The 18,539-nt window shown below is 41.8% G+C and overlaps 2 protein-coding genes across 2 annotated transcripts; one reads left to right on the top strand and one right to left on the bottom strand.

Annotated features, from left to right (window-relative positions):
- The first annotated feature begins 2,000 nt into the window (after nt 1–2,000).
- On the top strand, nt 2,001–11,367 carry LOC137039860 (olfactory receptor class A-like protein 4). Its single transcript, XM_067415145.1, has 5 exons — nt 2,001–2,024; nt 2,601–3,753; nt 8,456–8,719; nt 8,883–9,137; nt 11,112–11,367. The coding sequence occupies exons 2-5, from the start codon at nt 3,496–3,498 to the stop codon at nt 11,337–11,339; spliced, it is 1,005 nt and encodes a 334-aa protein (XP_067271246.1). The 5' UTR covers nt 2,001–2,024; nt 2,601–3,495; the 3' UTR covers nt 11,340–11,367.
- A 3,135-nt stretch (nt 11,368–14,502) lies between these two features.
- Nucleotides 14,503–18,539, bottom strand: ora4 (olfactory receptor class A related 4). Its single transcript, XM_067416547.1, has 2 exons — nt 18,354–18,539; nt 14,503–15,435 (listed from the first exon to the last, which is right to left on the bottom strand). The coding sequence occupies exons 1-2, from the start codon at nt 18,438–18,440 to the stop codon at nt 14,503–14,505; spliced, it is 1,020 nt and encodes a 339-aa protein (XP_067272648.1). The 5' UTR covers nt 18,441–18,539.

Genomic DNA, 18,539 nt, shown 5'->3' with positions numbered 1-18,539 from the left:
CACAGGTCTCTCAATGGACAGATATCAAAGACAAGAGTGTGTGTCGGTGTATCACATAATTTATTTTTAATAAAGTTGCATGTACTCAAGAACGATGATTCTGTGCCTATTTGGTTACAAAATCCAAGGCCGATTCCTGAGTTTTGAATTGACCAATCAAACAGGATGCATTGAATTTAAGGAATTATTGCATTGCGCAGAGGTGGACAAAGTACACAACTTCATTACATGAGTAAGAGTAAAAGTACCGCTGGTTAAATAGTAAAAGTAAAAAAGTAAAAGTACAGAAGTATTTGTTTTCTAAAGTACTTAAGTATCAAAAGTAAATGTCCTTCTTTATGTCGCCGCATTATTGTATTATAGTTGTATAAATGCACATTATGCCATCATGGTTTAAGCCAGTCAGTGACGCTCCATCTGACACACTAGCAGACGACTAACTTAAACTCATTTAAATACTTGTAGAAAAGTTACAAAGCTGCTGTCACTTTAAGGCCGAATGCACGGATCCAATACACTGATACACATCTGATATTCTCACACTGTTCACCTTCACTGAAGACAGAATCAACTTTGTTTATGTCAATCCTCCACTAAATGAGCATTTGGACATCCGTCCTCTTCCATTTTGCTCTAAACTATAAATCAGTGTTTAATAAATGCTGTGAAATCATTGAACTTCACGAGACTCTACAAGAGTGATTCCTGAAAGGCTTTCTGCAAAAACCCAAACACCTTTTAAAGAAGAAAAAAATCATCACTGACTTTCAAAGCTGCGACAGAAACGACTTTCCACTTCGAGGACCTTGATAGAAATGTAGTGGAGTAAAGAGGACGATATTTGTCTTTCAGATGGAGTGAAGTTAAAGTCAGAAGATTACAGAAAAAATAATACTCCAGTAAAGCACAGAGACTCAAACAGTGAACTTCAGTACAGGACTCGAGTAAATGAGCTGAGTTACTGTCCAGATCTGGCATTGCATTACATCTATTCAGCTGATGCTTTCTCACAAATTAGTAAAATAATGCATATCAAATCATATAATGCACCTGCTGTAAAAGGAGGAAAATATTAAATATGACTACATAAAAGAGAAAATAGATTCTACCTGAATTCATTGAAGGTTTGTAGAGTTTATCTCAAGTGTATCATTCTACTAGAGACACTAATACGTCCTTATTTCTCACTTTACACCTTTTTTATGTTATGTCTGCCAGGGCCGCTGGCTGCAGAAATACATTAGATCGCCTCTGTTATAATCAGCGAAGGGTTTGTGTTTTGGGCTGCTTCATTGATTATAATGGGAGTGATTTAACTGTCACCTCACAGGAGAACACCAGTGTACGATTGAGAAGGTAAACCTCAGACTGTGTACTCGCAACCAAAGACTAAATCATGTTTGCCATAAAATGGTTATCCTTGTTTGTTTTTCCATTGGCTTTTATAATTTTGGTTAAATGTGTTAACCCTGACTGCTGCAACCCAGTTATGATGATAAATTAACCCACAGCATGTTCTCTCTCCTCACCCACCAGATTGGGTTGGATTTTTAACCCAGCATTTTTTAGATCTTCAAAATGGAGCCAAACACCACAAAGCAGCAAACAAGATGGATGCCTTAAACAGCAACTCGGTAAGAAGCTTGTGCATTGTGTTATGAAATCAGTGTGTTGTGAGTTATATTGACAGCAGAGTTGTGTTAATACTATTGGCACCTGTAAGGCTCTGGTGTGAGTGTCTACTGCCACCTAGCGATCGTAAAACAACATTATCACAGCACAGTGTAACCTGATAACTGATATGCTGAAGAATGAACTTTATTATTAATTAAATAAGAATACTGTTTCTATTTGTGGTTCATATTAATTTTGAATGAATTTGCTCCTATTTTACACTATATTAAGAATATCCAAACCTTACAAGAATATTATCGTAATAACTTTAGTCGTGTTTTTTTATTTATTTTTATTATCTCTGTGACGTGTGACGTCTGTCGGCGGGAAACTCTCCTGCGCTCTCTGAGGTAAATATTGCCTGATGTCTCTGACTAAATACAACGCGTTATAGCGAGCGACTCATACGAATTACAGTCTCTTACAACTCAAGAACATTCATCATTAGTATTTTACTTTGATAAAACTTTTGAAACATTTAAAAGGCGTTTCTTTGCCGTTTAAAGGTCGCGTGCAGTTTCGCGCTTTATTGACTAAATTAGTTTACCTATTTACACAACTTTACATCGCAATAAATCAGCGTATATCCATCCATCCACAAACCTCTTACCTTCTGCAGGGTCGCATGGTAGCTCGTTCAGAAAAAAATGCTTTTGTAAATCATGAGGTGCATGTCTAGCAAAGTCAGACATTATGACTTTTAATGTCATAATATCGGGTTAGTATGTCATAATTTTGACTTTTCATCTCATATTCCTAATTATGACTTTATTCAAATCTTTTTTACCCTTGTGTGCCGGAAATGAGTGGCGTGTTGTGATGTATTGCAAATTGCCATACTAAAAACTAAGTATTTAACTGTTGCAATGTTTATATGAATATAAATGTGTTTCTCTCAGATTCAGATCTCTCTGTATGTCTTTCAGGTCAGAGGTCATGGTGTGTCTTTCTCTTGGACAAACACTAACAGTGGGGAAAGAGCCAAGAAGTCATCGTAATAATCGCCGTGATAGTTTGTGTTCAAGATGATCGACTAGAATGTACACTGCAAAAAATGTTCTTATTTAATATTTTTTTCTTGTTTCCAGTCTAAATATCTAAATATTCTTAGATCAAGATTCGTTTAATAGATCAGTAAAACAACATTTTTTCTTGTTTTCTGGGGAAAAATATAAAAATGAAGAGAGTTTTTGCTTAAAACAAGCTAAATAATCTGCCAATGGAGTGAGAAAAATAATCTTATTTCTGTTTGGGTCATTTAGATTTTATTTTCAATAAAACAAGAAAAAATATCATTTTTCAAAATGTCATTTTACTTATCTAGTAAATGCATCTTGATTTAAGAATTGTTAGATATTTAGACTAGAAACAAGACAAAATTACTGCGTAAGAAGAGCATTTTTTGCAGTGTACGAAGAACTAAAGACAAACTAAAGTTGTTAAGGCACAACTCCAAGTGTATGGCTTTTTTTTGGACCCTGACTCTGTGGAATTGTGGTGGGCTTACTAATGAATTAGGCTGCTAACTAGTGAGCGTTTAATTAACCTGGTGGGGATCGTTAATCCCATAGTGTGTAAAGATGCAAGTTCAGCTCATGTGTCCCAAAACATCCATATCTCTGGTGGAATCTGACCTGCCATTCACCGCGTCTTCTCCTATGACAGCAGGACCAGAGTGCAGCGGATGTTGTTTTGGGTTGAGATCTATTTGGTAACCATGGTCCATAAAAGGGGCTTGCGTTGGGTGGAGAGGGAGGCGTTGGGATGGAGAACGTACAACATCACTGAGACGTTCTGAGAGAAGCTTATGATTGAAGACTCATGGCGCCTCAAAGAAAAACCCCAAGCCTTGGTCAGCGCATTTCTTCATCCCCCTTCTACTTCGCCCTTTACGTCATCCTGGTGATGTTGGGCAATCTTGGGAACACTACGGTCATCGCAGTGGTCGGCGAAAGCCTTCTTCGGGAGCCGGGAGTCGTCCGGAGCTCAGATGTGATCTTGGTTAACATGGCGTTCTCCAACCTGATGGTGTCGTTGGTGAGAAATACGGTCGTGATGGTGTCCGACCTGGGAATGGAGGTACGGCTGAATTACCCAGTGGACGGACTTTTGGTTGGATTCGTAACTGTTAATGAAAGGATAGACGTTGAGGTATGGAGATGGGTTCAATCTCTTCAGCCAAATGAGTGCATGGGCTTCGGAAGCAAATAAAAAATGGCTAGGTCCGCTCTCAGAGTTTTTTTTTTAATGGAGTAAAGCTAGATACAATTTACATGAAATACAAATATACCGCCGTTTACTAAATGATTGATTGGGCCAGACAAATTTACGGAAATCAGTGAGTTATTTACTGTAGCTATAGTCTAGCGGTGAGAGACGCACGGCATCAAGTTTAGACGCAAATCAATCAGAGGTTCGAATCCGCCTTTTGCCGAACTCGCTCTACTCCTTTCCCCTTCACATATCAGATCGCAAAGGCATTTATTTTCAATAAAAATGTAGAAAATATTAGAAAAATGGAAATAAAGCGTCTAACGTGTTTAATAATAAGTGTTTATTGATTAGGGATAAACAGACATGAGCTGAATTACAGACGATAAAAGTGAGTGGGTCCAATACCATTGGTCGTAAAAAGTGGGTGGGTCTTGTGCCACACACACACAATGATTCCGACGCCCATGGACGAGTAAGAACCCAACCTGGTTTATTTTAGGGCTGCACAATATATCGAAATATATATCGCAATATGCATAACGGCACGCAATACCTAAATGATTTTAATAGGCTACTTCAACATTGTGAAAAGTGTCTCTTTTAGGTCGTAGCTGTGACACAGAGCAGAGAATAGAGTGGGCACACGAATTTGTCATATGTGACTTGCTTGATGTTAAAAAGAATTATTAAATGTTTAAAGAGTTATTAAACGCAATAACTTGCGAAAAACAACTACTCGCAGTCTCGCACTGTCTGACACACACCGAAACGTGCGCAAGTCGCCTCTCTGAAAGCGCGTGGTCCCTTCAGTTCAGTTTCGTGTCTGCATTACATTTTTTTGGTTTGTTTACATTGATAGTAAAACTATTTTGTCAGATTTGAGACATATATTTTTGCTAAAACTCTTCTAGTCACTTTAAGAAGTTGTAGCGATGCTTTCTTTCCCCAGAAAGAATGTGAAACATAAATTCTCAGATTTATTATTTTTTTTTAATGTAATTTAAATAGATTTTACACACTAATAGCAATATTGTATCGCATATCGCATTATTTAACATGGTATCGCATATAGCATTTTTCTTCAGTATCGCACAGCCCTAGTTTGTTTCACGTCTTTCATGGGTCTTGAGTCGGTCAGAGTTATCGATTGTTCAGAACAATCAGAACCAACAAAAGTCCCATTTAGGCTCTAATCAAGAGCTGTTGCCAGAGATTAGTTGTGTTTGTGTTGGGAAGGGTTCTGTGTTTCCACTCTTAGTGTTTACTAGGGCTGGGTATCGATTCAGTTCCCATTCGATTTCGATTCACAAACTCAAATCGATTTGATTTTTGATTCTCGATTCAACTCAAAGAATATAGATATAATACAAATACTATTTATTAAAAATAAGAACATTGAACATAAGTTTACAAGTGGGTAATTAAACAGAAATGAAGAGCCACAAACTTGTATATTAAACTCTTTTTATTTTAGCTACACCTGGGCACATTAAATCAGAACCCAACTCTATATTTCAAATCCAAACAATTATTAAATACAATTTTAATGTAACTTTATTTTTTAAAAATTATCTGAGAAGTATTTTATGGATATTTTGATATATTTATTCTAAAACATAAAAAGGATATTGGATAATTTTCAGTACCCGACAAGCTTTTCTTGTGTTTTTGCCGCCCGTCGTGTGCATTTACTTTTTCATACACGAGAAGCGCGTTCATTCCTGGACACAAGTAGTGTGTCGCGCAAGGCAAATGGGTGACATCTAGTGGAGAAGACTAGTCATTAGATTCAAGTTAATCTTATGTTCAATGTTAGTGGAAATTAATATGGAAAAAAATAGATTCAAGGCCTTTGAGAATCGATTCTGAATTGACCAGATTTTAAAAACGTAACCTCCTACGGCCCCTGTACAGGCATCCTCATGTGTATACTTGCAATGTTAAATGTCTGTGGAGGAGCTCTGAGCTCATTTGAAAGCCTAGAGTCTCTTCTTTCTGGAGATATGCTTCATTTTGGCACTTGTTTTACACAGTAACGTATTTACACTAAATTACTCTGGGGTCATCTCCGCCTGGATTCGGCCGACCCAAATTGAAAAGCCTCCCACACACACACACACACACAGGTGTCTAGGTTCATAATGGTGGTGTCATTTTACAGGAAACCCTTTAAAGTTACACAAAACACTGCTAAAAGTGATGAACATGTGAGTATATGTTGTCTAGTCCAGGGGTTTTCAAACTGGGGTCTGGGGTCCTCCAGAACATTTTCAGATGATTAAAAGGCAAAGCAGAAATGGATAATGTCGTTTAATTTCTACATGTTTCTCAGCGTGTTTCCCTTTCAGAATCGTATATGTCTGCTTTGTATCTTGCTAGTGAGTTTTTCTCACTATAGTCGCCTTTATCTCGCTCATGGGTTCGTGGAGCTGTATTCTTAATGCGGTGCGTAAGCTGCTGACATTCATTTATTGTGAAAGTTGCTTATACAAGTATTTTTTAATTGAACACCTTCAGGTTTATACGTCCAGCATTAAGTATATCCAATTTAAATTTGGAAACAATGTTGTATTTAAAATGTTACACTTACTATTTATCTAACAGTTTAAATGTTTTTCATACTGTTTAGTGGAAGCAGCCCAAACTGTCTGCAGGGTCCTAGAGCACACAGGATACACACTTTCACAAATGAATTTATAGTAAAAAATCAAAAAGCGCCTAATTTTTGGGGGGTATGCTTACATGTTCATCACTTTTAGCAGTGTTTTATGTAACTTTAAAGGGGCGGTGAAATGCTGTTTCATGCATTCTGATCTTTTTACACTGTTAAAGACTTGGAATCCCATACTAAACATAGACAAAGTTTCAAAAGTTAAGGTGGACGTTTAATGGGAGTATTTCTTTGTCAAAAATACTACTTCCGGTTAGTCATAAGTTTCGGCAAGTTTTTTGAGATCATGCGTCCCCTTTGACGTTAATGGGGGCGGAATTTCCTTGTATGGGCCTTACGGACAATTCTACCGGAAGCGCGTGAGAGAGAGCGAGGGAGAGAGAGAGAGAGAGAGAGAGAGAGAGAGAGAGAGAGAGAGAGAGAGAGAGAGAGAGAGAGAGAGAGAGAGAGAGAGAGAGAGAGAGAGAGAGCGAAAGCAACAGCCTACGCCCATCAAAGCGCTGGCTCGTAGGCTGCGCTGCACAGGTGATGTGACTTCAAGAAATTAACAATGTCATCAAAAAAGTGCGTTTTTGGTTGCCAGACCAAGACAGTCCTGCACAGATTCTCTAAAACCCCGCGGTAAGGCAACAGTGGATGTAATTTGCTTTTCCGGATCAGCAACTGAGTTGCGCGAATGTTTATATCTGTTCGCTGCATTTCGGTGCCGACTGTTTCATAAACAAGGCCCAGCTCGACGCCGGATTTTCCCGATCGCCTAATGCTGAAGGATGGAGCAGTCCCAACGATAAAGGTCCCAACGTTAGAACCGCAGGCGGTGAGTGAGACTGCTTCAAATGTCTGTGTTTTTGCCTATGCTCATCAAGTAGCCCAAACATGATCACGTATAGTTAATTGATCAATGGAGCATGCGATGTGTAGTGCGTGTACATTTGTTTAGCTGGCCACTATATGTGTAACTTTATGTTTGTGTATTGTAAAAGCACTCCAAACAACAATACACAAAGAGGGGGGAAATATGTTGAACTAAATAAGCGCGCTTCTTCATTCAAATGCGCTACTATTCCGTGTCTTTCTATGTAAACACTAACTTAGCCTGCGGTGCAAAACCAGTCCGCTTACTGTCTACACAAACCACGCGTAAACACACACACACACACGTGCACAACTGCACTTCCCACATGTACACCTTCAAAGACAAAAATACGACGATATAATTCAAGTATAAATATGTAAATAACACAAGCCGCTCAGCATATTATATAGTTAGTGTATAACTTGTCCCACATAGAGACGTCCTGCTCTAGTCGTTTTTGCTGCTGCTCCTGTTCAACTGCAGCCTCTGGGTCTGATTCCGGATCATAGATGTATGGCTGTATCTGATTAAAAGCCATATTTTTATTTTGAATAAAGTTTTTTCCCGCTGTTAGGGATGACACAGCTTTACGACGCACTCGACTCAACACAATAGCAGCAGCGCGCACACGTCATTATTTAGCTCCGCCCACACGACACGCCCCCACCCGCTCAGCTTTTTTCGGAAAGACTCGGAACAGCGCATCTTTCTTATATAATTATTAAAAAAATAAAGACTTTTCGGAGATATGCAGGATGCAATGCTACTCTATAGGTACTCAAGATTGACATGACACTGACTGAAACTGAGTGTTTCACCCCCCCTTTAAAGGGTTTCCTGTAAAATGACCCCCACATTATGAACCTAGAGACCACTGTATGTGTGTGTGTGGGAGGCTTTTCAATTTGGGTCGGCCAAATCCAGGCGGAAATCCCCAAAAAATGGCCCTGGTGTTTAAGAGGTTAATCATAAAATCAATGTTTTTGCCCAGCCGTAGTGTTTGCTCTCAGAACCGCTAATGACGAGTGTTTTCCTCGCAGATCTTCCTCACGAGAGATATGTGTCACCTCATGATGGGCATCTGGGTTTGGCTCCGCTCCGCAAACGTTTGGTCCACGTTCTTCCTGAGCGCCTTCCACTTTCAGACGCTTCGCCGCGTCGCTCCGCCCGTCATCAGCCTCCACGGCCCTCGAGGACCCCCCCGATCCCTCATCTTCGGCTTCAGCCTCGTCTGGAGCCTCAATCTGATCTACGCCATCCCAGCGTTCATCTTCTCCAAGAACGGCGACGAGAACTCCACCGAGGTCAGTCTGGGGTTTGATGAGCAACATGTTGGGCGATATGGCCATATTGCGATATACATTGCAGCCTCTTGCGATAACGATATATATTGCGATGTATAAATTATAATAGAAAATTCTGCTTGAATGTCGTTGATTCTGGTTTGACCTTCGACCCCTCATCCAGACGCTGATGTTGGTGAGCAGCACGACTCGGCCTCTAATGGGCTGTATCTGGGACTTCCCGTCGGCCTACAGCGGCCTGGCCTTCGCCACCTCCTCCATGGTGATCCATGAGGCCATTCCCATCTGCCTGATGAACATCACTAACCTGGGCTCGCTGCTGACGCTTTACACTCACGGACACGCGCGGAACAATGCCAAGAAGAGCCAGGATGCTCCGGTGGTGACCCGGATCCCTGCGGAGCGGCGGGCAGCTAAAGTGAGTACCTGCTGAACGGGACCTAATGTTGGTTCTGTTCATAGAGACGCACTGCAGAAGTGGAAACACATCCAATGATTAAAGAGCAAAGACGTCTACTGTAAAGCAAACAAACTGAACTAAATATATATTAAACAAATATTTTAACTCAATACATTTGACCAAAATTGGGAGAATATCAAAGCCATGTGTCCAACGGAGTTGTGTGCCAAATTTGAAGTTAATATCACACTTTTTTTTTAGGAATACATTTCTGTCACAATATCACTTCCATCACAACACGTGAGTCTCCAACTGCCACGATTACAACAAGATCTCATTATTAAATTACGTAAAACTTAAAAAGGTCAAAATCTAAATTACGACTTTCAGTTATGAGATGAAAAGACACACAACGTCGTAATAATGAGTATTAAAATTATGGCATAATGGGAATATCAGTGATAATTAGGACATACAACGTATATATATCATAACTACGACATAAAAAGTAAAAGTTGAAATTGACAAAAAGTCTAAATTAGAACATACTAATAATATACTGATAATTATGACATCAAAAGTTACAATTAGGAAATGCTTAAAATAAATTATGAGGTGAAAATTTTAAACTGACAAAAAAATCATAATTATAAGATTAAAAAGTCAAAGTTATGCCAATATCAGTGATAATTAGGGTATACAAAGTGAAAATTATGAGATAAAAATTGAAATTATGGCACAAAAAGTCAAAATTATGGGATAAAAGTTGAAATTATGGCACAAAAAGTCAAAATTATGGGATAAAAATTGAAATTATGGCACAAAAAGTCAAAATTATGGGGAAAAAATTGAAATTATGGCACAAAAAGTCAAAATTATGGGATAAAAATTGAAATTATGGCACAAAAAGTCAAAATTATGGGGAAAAAATTGAAATTATGGCACAAAAAGTCAGAATTATGGGATAAAAGTTGAAATTATGGCACAAAAAGTCAGAATTATGGGATAAAAATTGAAATTATGGCACAAAAAGTCAGAATTATGGGATAAAAATTGAAATTATGGCACAAAAAGTGAAATGATGAGATAAAAATTGAAATTATGGCACAAAAAGTCAAAATTATGGGATAAAAGTTGAAATTATGGCACAAAAAGTCAAAATTATGGGGAAAAAATTGAAATTATGGCACAAAAAGTCAAAATTATGGGATAAAAATTGAAATTATGGCACAAAAAGTCAAAATTATGGGATAAAAATTGAAATTATGGCACAAAAAGTCAAAATTATGGGATAAAAATTGAAATTATGGCACAAAAAGTGGAAATGATGAGATAAAAATTGAAATTATGGCACAAAAAGTCAAAATTATGGGATAAAAGTTGAAATTATGGCACAAAAAGTCAAAATTATGGGGAAAAAATTGAAATTATGGCACAAAAAGTCAAAATTATGGGATAAAAATTGAAATTATGGCACAAAAAGTCAAAATTATGGGATAAAAGTTGAAATTGAGATCCCTTGTCTCTGAGAAAGACACTCCTCTACAGTAATGCATTATGGGATATTAGCAGTCAGAGATCCCTTCTGTCTGAGAAAGACACTCCTCTACAGTAATGCATTATGGGATATTAGCAATCAGAGATCCCTTCTGTCTGAGAAAGACACTCCTCTACAGTAATGCATTATGGGATATTAGCAGTCAGAGATCCCTTCTGTCTGAGAAAGACACTCCTCTACAGTAATGCATTATGGGAGATTAGCAGTCAGAGATCCCTTCTGTCTGAGAAAGACACTCCTCTACAGTAATGCATTATGGGAGATTAGCAGTGCACTGATGAGATCCTCCAGTAGATGTTTAGGGCCTTTAGCAGAACATTATTGACCAATCCCAGCCTGGAGTCTGCCAGATCTGATGAGGTGGGAAACGTGGGTAAACTGAGCCGATGAAGAGCTGCTAACAGAGGTGTGTGTGTGTGTGTGTGTGTGTTCAGGTGATCCTGGCGCTCAACATCCTCTTCATCTCCTCGTGGGGGACGAACGTGATCTCGGTGAACTACTTCAACTATAACCGCGGCTCGTCCACCGAGTTCCTGCTGATCGTGGCTCGCTTCGCCAACATGAGCTTCATCGCGCTCTCGCCAGTCGTCCTCGCCGTCGGACATCGCAAGCTGCGAGCGTTCATAAAGACCGTCCTGTCGCGGCTGGGGACATCCGGATGAACTAAACACGCGTGTGTGTGTGTGTGTGTGTGTGTGTGTGTGTGTGTGGGCCTTTTCTCCTGGTCAGTGTTGGTGTTGATCTCTGCCTGTGGTAATGCTGAAGCTGCTGAAGGTGTGTATATTCACTGGAACTGCAATATTTAACCGACATTTCCTTGTAAAATATGTTTTGCACAAAATGCTTACACTCGGCCCTTTGGACACTAATGTCCACATTAAAACTGCTATTTTTAATCCCGTTGCCGTATGCAATCTTTGTTAATAAGCTTTTATTCTGTTGGCAAAGCTTCAGAATGTTAATTTTTACATTTTTCACCAGATGGATCTGTTTTCCAGGTTTGGTGTATAAAGCAAATCCTTCACAAGTACTCACGTTATTCCTGTTTGTGTTTATGCTTATAAAGCCAGTTTAATAAATGATGCAGCGCTAACTGTGTGTGTGTGTGTGTGTGTGTGTGTGTGTGACACCCCAAACCCAGCCGCTGAGCACCAGAGGCGTTCTGCTGCCTCTAATGGGGAAAGGGGGCACTGCACCCAAACTAAATCTTACTAAAAGCTCATTTTTTGAGATATCAACCTCAAATTTAAAACAGCTTTTTTATATTCATGGCTTTGATTTTCTAGTTTTAGAGCTCAACATGTTTTTAAAAATATATATTGTTTCATAAAATATTATTCATAAATCATTTTCATAAACTTCTATAACTTTTTTTTCGGTTTTACTTTTTAAACGTATTTGACAATAATCTGCCACGGCTCTTCTTTAAAATGAGCCCAAGCTGAAGTCTGCGCTCCCAAGATTCATTTCTATGAGTTTTTCTATGAACCTGTGTAACTTTCCTCAAACTGAGGCACACGGGTTACATCAAGGCATGAGCTGAGATTAATAAACCAGAGTTATTACAGGGAAAGGTTTGTGTCCACACCAGACTGATCGCAGTAAAACACTGGAGATGCTCAGACTTATGCAGTATTGCCTGAGTTTATGATCAATGCATTCATCATCTCCTGAAGCTCATCATGCCACATGCTTGGGGAAATCATAATTATGACCAAAAAAATAATACAGTAATATCAGATTGAAAAATCAAAATTACAGCATTATGTGATAATTTGGACATACAGTGATCATTTTGACATTTTATATCAGAACTAGGGGACAAAAGATCAAAATGATGAGATAAAAGATTAAATTATGGCAAAAAAGTTGAAATATGACATAAAAAAGTTCAACTGAGGGCATAGTATACTGTATAAATTAAAGGACACGTATAAATTATGAGTGAAAAATTGAAAGAGACAAAAAAAAGTGATTAAAAAGTAAAATTATGGCAATATCAGTGATAATTAGGACATACAGTTTTAACATTTATATCATAAGCTGGACATAATATACTAAGACATATAAAGTTAACATTATGCATCCATACTCATCAGTGTGACACGTATCCGCATGTCTGAATGTGTGTGTGTGTGTGTGTGTGTGTGTGTGAGGACTCAAATGTGTATAATGCCATGGGTATGACACAGGTATTACAGGAGAGGGTGAAATATGAGGACATTACCCATGGCCCCACTTTACAAAAGGCTTATAAATCACACAGGAGGAGTTTTTATGAGAAAGTAAAAATGTGTGTGTGTGTGTGTGTGTGTGTGTGTGTGTGTACTTGTTATAGACTCACCTAAAGGATTATTAGGAACACCTGTCCAATATCCCATTAATGCAATTATCTAATCAGCCAATCACATGGCAGTTCTTCAGTGCATTTAGGGGTGTGGTCCTGGTCAAGCCAATCTCCTGAACTCCAGACTGAATGTCAGAATGGGAAAGAAAGGTGATTTAAGCCGTTTTGAGCGTGGCATGGTTGTTGGTGCCAGACGGGCCGGTCTGAGTATTTCACAATCTGCTCAGTTACTGGGATTTACACACACAACCATTTCTAGGGTTTACAGAGAATGGTGTGAAAAGGGAAGAGCATCCAGTATGCGGCAGTCCTGTGGGAGAAAATGCCTTGTTGATGCTCGAGGTCAGAGGAGAATGGGCCGACTGATTCAAGCTGATAGAAGAGCAACTTTGACTGAAATAACCACGCGTCACAACCGAGGTATGCAGCAAAGCATTTGTGAAGCCACAACACACACAACCTTGAGGCGGATGGGCTACACCAGCAGAAGACCCCACCGGGTACCACTCATCTCCACTACAAATAGGAAAAAGTGGCGACAATTTGCACAAGCTCACCGATAGTGGACAGTTGAAGACTGGAGAAATGTTGCCTGGTCTGATGAGTCTCGATTTCTGTTGAGACATTCAGATGGTAGAGTCAGAATTTGGCGTAAACAGAATGAGAACATGGATCCATCATGCCTTGTTCCCACTGTGCAGGCTGGTGGTGGTGGTGTAATGGTGTGGGGGATGTTTTCTTGGCACACTTTAGGCCCCTTAGTGCCAATTGGGCATCGTTTAAATGCCACGGCCTACCTGAGCATTGTTTCTGACCATGTCCATCCCTTTATGACCACCATGTGCCCGTCCTCTGATGGCTACTTCCAGCAGGATAATGCACCATGTCACAAAGCTCCAATCATTTCAGATTGGTTTCTTGAACATGCCAATGAGTTGACTGAACTAAAATGGCCGCCACAGTCCCCAGATCTCAACCCAATAGAGCATCTTTGGGATGTGGTGGAACGGGAGCTTCGTGCCCTGGATGTGCATCCCACAAATCTCCATCAACTGCAAGATGCTCTCCTATCAATATGGGCCGACATTTCTAAAGAATGCTTTCAGCAGCTTGTTGATCAATGCCACGGAGAATTAAGGCAGTTCTGGAGGAGAAAGGGTCAAACACAGCATTAGTGTGTGCTCCTAATAATCCTTTAGGTGAGTGTGTATCCCCAAATTGTAAATGGATTCATAATCATACTAAATTAGTTTTTTTTTGTGAAAATGTTAAATTGCAGAATGTTTCCTGTGATGGGTAGTGTGTGTGTGTGTGTGTGTGTGTGTGTGTGTGTGTGTGTGTGTGTGTGTGATGGGTAGGTTTAGGGGCAGTGTAAGGGGATAGAATGTACAGTTTGTACAGTATAAAATGCATGACCTCTATAGAATGTCCCAACAATTCACAAAAACAAATGTGTGTGTGTGTGTGTGTGTCCAGACTCAGTTCTTCTGGCTCTGTATTGTCTTCACGGCCGTCTCCGCCGTGTGTGCGCTGTTGTCCGTGTGTGTGTCCGCGGGCCGCCGGATCCACCGCCGCAGGATTGCGCCGATGCGCCTCCGAAGCTTCCCGTGTCCGAGCGCGACGACCATCGGACTGAAGCCGACGAACAGCGAGGCGGAGAACTGGGCCACGGTCAGCAGGCCCTCGGCGTGCCGGCCGCCGTTATGGTTATAATAGGAGACGGCGGCGACCTGCAAAACCCAGCAAACCACGAACAGAGCCACCAGAGCCATGATCACATGACCCGCCTTCCGCTCGCCGGCCCGCTGGTGCTCCGCTGCGACCGCCACCGCCCGCATGTGAGCCCGCAGCGCGTGCAGCGTAGCCAGATTGGTGCCGAGCATTAGCACCAGCGGGAGCACCTCGTTCAGCGCCAGCGACGCGGAGGCGAAGGCGGAGCCTAAACGCGGGCTGGGGAACTCCCACACGCAGCCCAGCAGGGGGCGCGTGGTGCAGCTGATCACCATGAGCTCCACCGTGGCGTTGGCACTGACCTGTGTGGTGTAGACGAGCGCCGGCAGAGAGAACAGCAGGTTAGCCCCCCACACGCCGGCTAGCCCCGCCCACACCCGGAGCCGCTCGCGCCGGAGCCCCTGAGGGCCGATGGAGACGCACCGGCGCCGCAGCGTGGCCCAGTGGAAGCCGCTCAGGCCCAGTGTGGCCCAGCAGCCCACCGCCCTCCACCACACCCACAGCAGCATGAACACGCCACACCAGCCCGCCGGCAGCAGCACCGCCAGGCCCAGGTCCGACGCGAAGATCGGCACCGTGCGGAACACAGACGTCAGCAGGTTAGCCACGCACAGGTGCACCAGGATGGTGTCGGACGGCGGCAGGTGACGCGAGGAGCTGTCCTTCGAGCACTGGAACACCTGACACACACACACACACACACACACACACACATTAGGCTTTTGTGAATTGTGCGGACTCTCCATAGGCGTAATGTATTTTATACTGTACAAACTGTACATTCAATCCCCTTACACTGCCCCTAAACCTACCCATCACACACACACACACACACACACACACACACACACACACACACACACACACACACACACACACACACACACACACACTGCCCCTAAACCTACCCATCACACACACACACACACACACACACACACACACACACTGCCCCTAAACCTACCCATCACACACACACACTGCCCTTAAACCTACCCATCTCACACACACACACACACACACACACACACACACACACACACACACACACACTGCCCCTAAACCTACCCATCACACACACACACACACACACACACACACACACACACACACACACACTGCCCCTAAACCTACCCATCACACACACACACTGCCCCTAAACCTACCCATCACACACACACACACACACACTGCCCTTAAACCTACCCATCTCACACACACACACACACACACACACACACACACACACACACACACACACACACACACACACACACACTGCCCCTAAACCTACCCATCACACACACACACACACACACACACACACACACACACACACTGCCCCTAAACCTACCCATCACACACACACACTGCCCCTAAACCTACCCATCACACACACACACACACTGCCCCTAAACCTACCCATCACACACACACACTGCCCCTAAACCTACCCATCACACACACACACACTGCCCTTAAACCTACCCATCTCACACACACACACACACACACACACAAACAAACACACACACACACACACACACACACACACGTCATGTGAGAACCTGATTCCAAAAAAGTTGGGACTCTATACAAACTGTGAATTAAACAACATAGATGACGTATCAAATGATTAATCTGATAAAATGTGTAATTTTAAGGGGAAAATAAGTTGATATTAAATTTCAGGGCATCAACACATCTCAGTAAAGTTGTGCCGTGGCCATGTTTCCCGCTGTGTGTCATCCCCTCTTCTCTTTATATCAGTCTGCAAACGTCTGGGGACTGAGGAGACGAGCTGCTCAAGTTTAGGAATAGGAATGTTGTCCATTCTTGTCTAATTCAGGCTTCTAGCTGCTCAACTGTCTCAGGTCTTCTTTATCGCATCTTCCTCTTTATGATGCTCCAAATGTTTTCTAATGGTGAAAGATCTGGACTGCAGGCTGGCCATTTCAGTGCCGGATCCTTCTTCTACACAGCCATGATGCTGTAACTGATGCAGTGTGTGGTCTGGCATTGTCATGTTGGAGAGAGCAAGGTCTTCCCTGAAAGAGACGCCGTCTGGATGGAGCAGATGTTGCTCTAGAGCAGGGGTGGCGAACTGCGGTCCTGGAGAGCCTCAGTCCAGCGGAGTTCAGTTCCAACCCTGAAAAAACTCACCTGCCTGCAGCTTTCTATTAAACCTTCAGACCTTGATTAGCTTGCTCAGGTGTGTTTGATAAGGGTTGAAGCTCAACTCTGCAAGACTGAGGCTCTCCAGGACCGGAGTTCGCCACCCCTGCTCTAGAAATTTCCAGATGTGTAAGCTGCCCATGCCACACACACTCATGAACCCCAGACCATCAGAGATCAGCTTCTGAACTGAGCGCTGAGAACAGCTTGGGCTGTCCTTGTCCTCTTTAGTCCGGATGGCGTCCCAGTTTTCCCAAAAGATCTTCAGATGTTGATTCGTCTGACCCCAGATCAGTTTTCCACTTTGCCTCAGTCCATTTTAAATGAGCCTTGGCCCAGAGGAAACGCCTGCGCTTCTGGATCATGTTTAGATATGGCTTCTTCTTTGACCTGTAGAGTTTTAGCCGGCGACGGTGAATGGCACGGTAGATTGTGTTCTCCAATGTTTTCTGGAAGTATTCCTGAGCCCATGTTGTGATGTCCATTACAGTAGCATTCCTGTGTGTGATGCAGTGCCGTCTAAGGGCTGAAGATCACGGCCATCCAGTTTGGTTTTGACCCTTGACCCTTACGCTCAGAGATTGGTCCAGATTCTCTGAGTCTTTGGATGATATTATGCGCTGTAGATGATGATAACTTCAGACTCTGTGCAGTGTTTCTCAGAGAAACTCCTTTCTGATATTGCTCCTCTATTGTCCGCCGCAGCATTGGGGGAATTGGTGATCCTCTGCCCATCTTCTGAGAGACACTGCCACTCTGAGAGGCTCTTTTATACCCAATCATGTTGATAATTGACCTAATAAGCGGCACATTGGTCCTCCAGCTGTTCCTTATGTGTACATTTAACTCATCCGGCCTCTTATTGCTGCCTGTCCCAGCGTCTCTGGAATGTGTAGCTCTCATGAAATCCCAAATGATCCGATATTTGGCACAACGTTTCAAAATGTCTCACTTTCAGCATTTGATATGTTATCTATATTCTACTGTGAATAAAATATAAGTTTATGAGATTTGTAAATTATTGCATTCCTTTTTTATTCACAATTTGTACAGTGTCCCAACTTTTTTGGAATCGGGTTTGTACGTACACTAACCCTAACCACACGTCATGAGTCTCCAGAGGACTTACACTCGCATCTCAAGATGACTGGATCATACTTTTTCTACTTGTCACCTCATTAATAATGTCATAATTTCTTCTTTTCATCTCATAAAATGTCCTAATTTATACTTTTCATCTCATTAAATGTCATAATTTATACTTTTCATCTCATTAAATGTCCTAATTTATACTTTTATCTCATAAAATGTCCTAATTTATACTTTCATCTCATAAATATGACTAAGCATGTCATAATTTCTACTTTTCCAGCCATAATTCTGATTGCCAGCATCATGTGATGATAGTTTGAGTGTCTCTCACCACACAGATGACCAGGATGTTTCCTATGATGCCGGAGAACACCAGCAGGCCGAAGAGAATAGCATCCACCGTCAGGACCTCAGACATGTCTGTCTATCTGTCTGTCCATCTGTCACACATCTGTCTGTCCATCTGTCTCCCATCTGTCTGTCTGTCCGTCTCGCGCGCGCTCGCCCCAGCTCTGAA

The sequence above is a fragment of the Pseudorasbora parva genome, chromosome 14, assembly GCF_024679245.1.
Source record: "Pseudorasbora parva isolate DD20220531a chromosome 14, ASM2467924v1, whole genome shotgun sequence".
NCBI classification, from domain to species: Eukaryota; Metazoa; Chordata; class Actinopteri; order Cypriniformes; family Gobionidae; genus Pseudorasbora; species Pseudorasbora parva.
The sequence above is the reverse complement of the archived record's forward strand: the minus strand, read 5'-3'. Positions and strand labels throughout refer to the sequence as shown.